Source organism: Galendromus occidentalis, unplaced genomic scaffold, assembly GCF_000255335.2.
Source record: "Galendromus occidentalis unplaced genomic scaffold, Mocc_1.1 scf7180000077433, whole genome shotgun sequence".
Lineage (NCBI taxonomy): Eukaryota > Metazoa > Arthropoda > Arachnida > Mesostigmata > Phytoseiidae > Galendromus > Galendromus occidentalis.
In genome coordinates, this window is record NW_003805421.1 from 322,787 (window position 1) to 331,202 (window position 8,416).

The following is an 8,416-nucleotide window of genomic DNA, read 5'->3' on the forward strand; positions in this document are numbered from 1 at the left end:
TTGTGATAGATCCATTCCGAGTGATCAGACCTAATCGATGATAAGATTTCGCTGTCTACCGATACCGGCCGAGTTGGATGAAAAGAGACGGCCCATGTGATCCGCTTCAGACTCAGGAGGGAGCATAGTAGAGGAGTCTGATGCGGGGCGGGAAATAAATTATGCGAAGCGTAGGTCGCCTACGTTCCAGCGATTCTTTCAAGAAATAGTGGGTGGTGACGTCACTCGAAGTACTTGCGAGATCCCACCTCGCATGGGGAGCGAGGTAAATCTGAGGTGCACCACTCCAGCATTCATGATGCGGCAGAATATCTTGTACAAAGTCGCTCCCATGGATATGCAGCAAATGAGCTATCATTACGGGAAGCCTCGGGCACTCTGCGCCGTGTCAACAGAATTTGGTGATCCTTGGAGTTCAACTCTCCCGGGAAGTCAGAGGTCGGAGTAGATACTCAGGACTTGGGATGATTATAAAAGATCTCAGCGCGAAACTTTCGTGAATTAGTTTTTCATTCGAGACGAAGCTGGAGATGCACTTTCTTCCCGCCGAGTGATGGGGAATGAAGATTCGTGAGGTATCACGGAGAAGGGCTAGCTTCTTTGACCCGCTGAGAATCCCGGCCGTCGAAACTGCGATCCCTCGAGGCCGCTCCGAATTTTTCCCGGTTCTGCCGGTGGTTCACCTTCGATTTCAAAAAGTCTGAAGAAAGAACAAGATCTGAGTATCGCATGTGTCTGAATAGAGCCTCCCTCACAAGGAGCGAATAATTAGGAGGCGTTGATATCGTACCGGACCGTCGCTCGTTCTTTTTTCAATACTCCTTAAAGCGGAGATATTCAGGGGAAGAGAACGGTAACGTAATTTCTTGAACGGGCCTCTTGCGATAAGGGGGTCGACAATCAGGTGGTTCTCCCTTGACGCCACCCCCCGAATAATACATTAGAGAAGGTCTGAATGAATCCGCCCTGGCAAACATTCGGAGAGAGTCCCGATCCGGGGCTCCGCATCGAAGAGTGACCAGCTTCTTGTCTTCGGCTCCGAGAAAGTGGTCCTCGAGATTCCAGTGTTCGTTCGAGGATTAGGGCGCGAGCGTCGAGACCGTCTAGCATGAGCCTCTCGGGATAGCTTTCGGCTCGGATGTGATTTTATTGTCGTATTTTATTTTACTTTGGCGAAGCGTTGCAGTGATCGGAACGCTGAGATGATGTACGAGATCATTGTTCGACTGGGACCGTATAGTGCAATGGAATACTCCGCTTCAACTTCATCTAGGCTCTAGCTCTAGATCCTCGGAAGAGAATGAACCTCAATCGATTGGCTGAATGCTTGAGGAAATCACCGTCCCGCTGAACCTCCTGGTCTACGTTGAGGGCGCATGGAAGTGTCTCTCGAGCCCACTCATCCATGGAGGCTGTTGAACGACGACCGGGGCTGGAACAAAGCTGGGAAGTTAGAGGCGAGGATTAGGCTATCTCGCCGACTTGGTGAAGGCCTTCAATTATCACCTGCCGATATCGACCAGTGTCTTGCCGAAAGCGCGAAAAAGCTGGGGGGGTCAACAGCAGAAGAGAAAGCTGATACACGGGATAAAGACTCCCAAAAAAGTCAGCAGGTCTCGAACCTGCCGTCGACATCCGGGGTCCAATCGAGACCACCGAACCCCCTGCGAAGTCCGCACCCGAGCCTGGTCAAAAGCAGGCGAAAAAGGCGAATCCTCCGGGAATCGCCCAAAAACGACCCGCTGGCGACATCTCGATGGACTCGGGCGAACATAGGGCGGCGAGAGCCCGAGAAGGGCCAAAACGCAAGCCCAAGCGGACGCCATCCAAAGGAGCCGGTCCCCTATCGACTTCTGTGGGGCGGAAGAAGGAAAATCCTCCAAGGACCTCCACCCCTAAGAAGAAGGGGGGCGAGAGAAGAGAGCAAGAAAGAACTTGCGAATCTCCTCGAGAAGGCCCTACGAAAACCATCATAACGATTAGAACCCCCCGAAAACACCGAGGTGCATGATGGAAATAAAGTGAAATTCCCTTTATTAAAACTTGGTGTTTTCAATATGCAAGGGGGGAAAAACGAAACGAAATGGGAGTGTCTGTCCAAGGATTTACTCGAAATCGGATCCAGAGAAACATCAAAAATGTTTGATATTCTTCTGCTCTCAGAAACACATATGATGAATGACGAAAAACCACCGCAAAAAAGGGGCTTGTCATTCTATGGGAACAATCGAACCGGACCGTCCGGCAACAAATCCTCCGGGGGAAGTGGCATACTCATGCGAAGTTCCATAGGTGAGGTGAGCTGGACCCTAACAGGGACGGACTTCGTTGCTATAAACTGTGAGATAGCCGGCCAATCGTGGATAATCATCTCACTCTACGCCGCTATCGGTGACTTGGACTCAAATCGAAAGCAACTCCAAGAAATTGGAGAAGTCATTCGGAGCAAAGTTACGAAAGACAACCGACTAGTAATAGGGGTATATGAGTGATATGAACGCCCATATCACTCAGTTAGATGGGAGGACGGACGGACGGGGCAAGCTCCTTCACCATCATGAACCTGTCCGAGAAATGCAGAGGAAGGATCACCCGAACGCAGGGCGGCCATTCATCCGCGATCAACTATGTACTGTGCAACGCCTCGACATACTAGAGAGGTGACCAGCATGAACATAGACGAAGAAAAAGAAATCCTTTCTTGGAGCGATCATAACCTCATTACTGTCAATATAGGCGGAAAGAGGAACATTGAACGACCAAGGAAGATGCGAGTGAGGATATTAAGGGAGATAAAAGCGGCAGAAGAAGCGTCAGAGAACATAAAAAACCTAATCAGACCAACAGGATCGGTTAGTTATGGTAACCTGATAAACACCCTCCAAACCGCAATAGCCCATGATACGAAACTCATCCACCTAAACACGAACAAAAAAATGCTGGTGCCTGAAATATCGCGACTGACGAGTAACAGGCGAGCGTTGAATCGTGAATGGAGACGAGCGAGACACGCCGGAGTGGGCGTAGACGAGGCGAGACAGCGATACAGAACTGCGCAAGACGCAGTAAGTGCCGAGGTAGCCAGACAGCTCCACCTCCGAGATCGGAAAATGTACGATCAGAATATGGATGCTCCCAGACAAGCCAGATCCCGGGCACTTTGGGAATACGCTAGAAAAACAGAGAGAAAGGACCCAGCAAGGCTACGAGTAGTAAATGAGAATGGCCACGAAATCCAATCCTTGGAAATGACGGCTCATCTCACTCGAGTAGCGACGACCCTGCTGGATGCAGACGGCAACACAGAGCCGCCCATGCATAATCTTCTCTCTAGACCGCCGGTTAATTTGGTCACATCGGGCGCGGAGATTGAAGCCACTTTGGTGAAAATATCCGGACACTCCGCCAAAGGACCAGACGAAATACCGGCAAAGATCCTCAAAGCACTGGATGATACCGGATATGAATACATATCGGAAATATTCAACCAGATCCTCAGGGGCACACATGAATTGCCGGCGGGGTGGAGGAAAGGGAGAGTCGCTCTACTTGAAGAACCGAATTCGGTTAAGGGCGATCTCACCACTTACAGACCGATCTGTGTATCTGACGTCCTGTACAGAGTTTTCACAAAAATATTGGGGAAACACATACAACAATTGGCGGACGAAGCTTTCGTGATCAACCTGTCCGTAGAGACTACCGAACTTCGAAAAGTGATCGACTTTTTCACCCTGCTCTCCCTCTCTTGAGAAACACCACCGAGCTCATGCGCATAGTGTCCACTCAACATCGCCGCTCATGGAACAAGACAGCCTTGCTTATTAGCTGCAACCTGCAGCGACCTGTGTCTGTGCGTTGTTCCGGCTCCTCTAACTAAGACCCCTGAACAGCGCTAGAGCGAAACTTCGCGCGCGAGTCCACACCTGAGCTAAGGGAGGTTCGTTGCGCATTGGATGGCGGCGATCGGGCGTCGATCCATCCCGGGCTATGGGGATTGTAGCTAATGATTCATGACTCATGAGAATTCCGGCTCATGAGAATTCTGGCTGTTGCGATTCTGACTCCTACGATTCTGGCTCACGCGATTCGGGCCTCTGAGGTAGTACCGATTTCTCATGGGCACCGTATGATTCATACGATTGATCTACCAAGTGATCAGCCCCGATTGGTGATAAGATTTCGCTGTCTACAGATACCGGTCGAGTTGGCTGACAAGAGGCGGCCCGTGTGATCCGCTTCAGACTCAGGAGGGGGCATAGTAGAAGAGTCTGATGCGGGGCGAGAAATAAATTATGCGGAGCGTAGGTCGCCCACGTTCCAGCAATTCTTTCAATTCCTCGTCATTGTTAATTTACGTAGAGGCAGAACTAGATTCCCTCTTGTATATGGTGGGCATTCCGAGCCTCAGTCCTATCCGCGTTGTGCCGACCAGCCGGTATTGTCTGCGGCTACGGTTGTCGGCGAGTATTCAGCTACAGCGTCGATCGCTGCCGCGTACGTGCCCTATAGGATGAGTACCAGTCTACATCGCCTCCCTACCCAGATACCAATACCCGATGTCTGTGGGCAACAGGAATCAGAGCCAAGCTCTCTCTGGGATGGTCGGATAGTTCACGGAACCGAGGCGGCTTTTCCAGTTAGATTGATGATTTTCCTCTTGATGTCCTTCTTCTAGTCTCCCCGACGGGAGACCCGCAAGCTCCCTATCGTAACAATAATTGAAATGAGCACGAGAGACCGTAGAAGATGATGGCTCAGAACTTTGCTCGTTCGCAGGACCACACTCTCCCACAACGTTCCGAGGGATTCTGCGAAATGCAATCTGAAGCGAGTTGCAGCTACACATATTCAATTCTATTGACCCGATATCAAATTCTTGAGAGCGCTTTTTCCGCTGTGGTCGGCGTCCAGTACGAAGGGACAACGAGAAGAGTCAATCACCACACAATACCAGGACTCCTCTTTGCGGACGATCTAGTATTGATGGCTCACAACTGTAAGGAACTTCAGGAGCTATTGGTGATAACCTCTGCATTCGGAAGAACGAGGCAATTAACATTCAATCCGAAGAAGAGTGCAGTGGTTGTATTCTCGAATCACTCAATCGGCGACAGCAGCAGGCTGCAAGTACAGGGTAAAGTACTGCCGGTGAGTCACGAATACACCTACCTCGGGATAACATTGAGTGACGAGCAGAACTATCTCTCGAAACACGAAGAGAAGTTGGAAATGATGGCGAAGAAAACTCTTCACCAGATGCACGCCCAGATTCTCTGGGGATTCCACAAGTTTGAAATGTCCAGAGCTTACTGGAAAGGCGTCGCTGTCCCGAAGCTAACCTATGGCAATGCTGTCACGACAATGACTGCAAAGACCGCTGAAGCGTTAGAAAAAGCCCAGCGAGAGGCAGCTCGATGGGCTCTGAGCATAACCGGATGGAGAGTTGCGAACGAGTTTCTATCATCCGAACTAAACTGGAGCTCCTTCGAAGAAAGGGAGGCCAAGAGTAAGCTCAGATATTTTGCAAGAATCCAATCTATGCCAGATTCACGATGGCCCAAGATGATGCTGAACGCAATGGATCTGCAGAAAATACGAACGAAGGCCTACGAGAAGATGGAGGCTCTCCGATCCAAGTTCGACTGCGACACACTGACGGTCGAACACGATGAGGAAAGAGGAGCACTCCTTGGAGTCTACTATCGGAGACTAGCCGAGAAAGTGAAGACCATGCAAGACAAGGCCTGGGAGGAAGGCATGGCAGGGAAATCGACCCTCGAGATGTACCGAACCCACAAGGAGTCCAGAACAACTGCCACGCACACATACGACAATAGCAGAGGATCTGCTTTGCTGGCTCTTGCAAGAGCTGGAATCCTACCAACAAAATGCTTCAACATATTCCTCACTGCCTCCGACAACTACTGTGAAAGATGTGGAGTTCATCCTGAAACACTGGCACACGTGATCTTCAAATGCAATGAGTTCTACCACACCAATGAGGACCTCGCCGCTCGCCTCGGCCTAAGCAAGGAGCTGAATCCAGCATTGGTGCACGAAACGAAGCGTCTCCTAGGAGCATGGGATCGCGAAAGAAGAAAAGGATCCGCTGAGAAACTCGCGCCTGAAGTGAAAGGCTGATCGTGTAATATACACAAAAATCAGATCCGAATAAACCATAAACCATAGAGATATGGACGCGCAGTTTGGGATCGTGAATTAATCAAGGTTGGGGAGATGGAATCGACAGAGAATCTCACGACGAAGCTCAGAGGGCTGGTGGCGTTTGATTTTCGTATGAGCAGCTGTAATTCTATCTACTTTCACGCTTGATTTCACGGGAGCATTGAAGCTTTTCTAGTGGTCCTTCGCTTCGCCGAATGCAAGGCTGGCGCAGGAGTACTTCATGTGAGAGTTTCGCCAGAAGAAAGCCAAAAACTCTGTGTCCTCTGATGCTTTACCCCACCCAAGCAAAAAGGGGGGGGATGTTCCGGGCGTCATCATTCGCTCCTTGTGGTGAAACGGTATCTTTCACGATTTACCGTACCCAAGAGTCGTGGGCTCAGGGAGGAGAATTCCGTCTCAACTCTCTATCGGATACATGGAATTCGTCCCTGGTCACTTGTTCAGAATCGTCTGACTGAGTCACGAGCTCAGACTCTCGAGGAACACCTTGAGGGTTCCTGCAGGGAAAACCGAGAATACACGTCGAAGGGAAACTCGAACTACTACTACCGCCGCAAATCTCGAGCAATACGACAGATCATTTTGCAGCGATGCTGCGCAAGCTCTGCGCAGAATCGTCTCGGCAACATCCGCGAGTTGCCTCTGACGGCGGCGACGCCGACGCTTGAGTGACGTCGAAAAGTTTCTCAAGGCTGTCGAGCGTCTGGATCTGGCTTCCCTCCGGGGAAGAGAGCGACAGATGACACAGACGGGTGCTTTTTCCATGTTTGGTGTTATATTCACGTGGAGTACTGGCGTGCCCGCCGTGACCTTCCTCCGAAAATTGTCTTCCGTTTCTCGAGTCTACCCAGAAGGACCTGTATCCTGAGATACATGAAGTTTCTGGCAGAGAAAGATAGTTACATCATTTCGATGAGAATCGACTCGGCTTCATAAGACCTGCCTTACGGGTCGTGGGCACCTCAATGCACACCTCTTCAGTTTTGATGCTTGAATATCACAAAACCATCAACCAAAATCTCCAGGGAGATGAGTAGGCGGAGTTCTTGAAATATAACGGCATGAGCGTTGCGGCCTCCGAGCAGAAGCCCTCCGGAAAATCTGGGTGCTTCAATTAGAATATATCCGAATCCGAATCCTCTCATGGCGGCGGGTGTGACTGCGGAACGCGATATTCAATCGAGGTCCGATCTCAGTTTGGGACTCCTCAGAAGGAATTCTGAGAAACTTATGTCTGATGCTCCGACGTCGATCTTGGGAACGAATTGCTCAAGTTTATCATGGATCTCTCGGCGCGACTCCTCGCATCGGGAATGATTTCGTCGCGCGACCACTGAAACGAGATCGGTTCGAGCCGCAATTCTGAGACCGTGAAGTCTTCGAATGAACGGTAGTCTACCTAGGAGTACATGAGGTCGTCCGGCATGCTATCCTCCGACTGATCGCCCTTGATTCCATGGGAAAAAATTCAGGCCTTAAGCGAGCATTTCGTGGTTCGACCGAAAACCGTTCGAGCCGGACGCAACAGGACGTATTCGGACTAATCGAAGCCCTGCCCACGAAGTTATTGAGGTATGTAGTACCGTCGAGTGCTCCGCTCTTACATCCAAACAGCGTCCATTTTAGAGCTGTTTCCACGACCTCGAGATTTTTCGAAAGCCGGGTGGCGTTGTGAGTCAGGAACTCTACCTGGTGGTCCAAGCCGATGAGTATGTCGATTGGGTTCTCGGTGTCTGGATCATCAGCCAACTCGATCTTCATTCGTCGGAGTTTCTCTTTCACTTCCTGGTCCACCCTTGGTTTAAATTGATCGCACAATTCATCCACTGTCTGACTCGTTATCCAGAGCTTTGGTGCTGGAAGTTGTAGACTTTGGAGCCTGAGTTCTACCTTCCTTGTTTCAGCCTCCGTCACTTCTCTCTTGAACATGGTTACCGTCATACGACTCTTCGGTTTGTTCGTCAGGCCGATCCGGAGTGCCTCTACCAGTCGTGTTGTTATGAACGACATTTCCGACGCGTGATCGAACAGGATCCGAACCTCGCGCTTCTCGCCTGTGGTACCGATTGCGAACGCCTGAACGGTCATACAGCTTTTCGTCGTGGCTGCCAACAGACTGCTCTCAGCACAGCTGACCGCCGTTGTTGAATTCCTGCCCATTGATGTCACATGATTCCTTCTCTGGCATCTGCTGCAGCTCACCGTCTCATGACAATTTTTCGCTGAA

The 8,416-nt window shown here is 50.5% G+C and overlaps 1 protein-coding gene across 1 annotated transcript; it reads left to right on the forward strand.

Moving 5' to 3' along the window:
- Nucleotides 1–4,818: 4,818 nt before the first annotated feature.
- LOC108864196 (uncharacterized) lies at nt 4,819–6,144 on the forward strand. The gene has a single exon (XM_018639345.1). It carries the CDS (start codon nt 4,819–4,821, stop codon nt 6,142–6,144), a length of 1,326 nt encoding a protein of 441 aa, XP_018494861.1.
- Nucleotides 6,145–8,416: the final 2,272 nt, after the last annotated feature.

Excerpts from the sequence above, each read along its gene's own strand:
- LOC108864196 (XM_018639345.1), top strand. The coding sequence starts at position 4,819 with ATGCAATCTGAAGCGAGTTGCAGCTACACATATTCAATTCTATTGACC.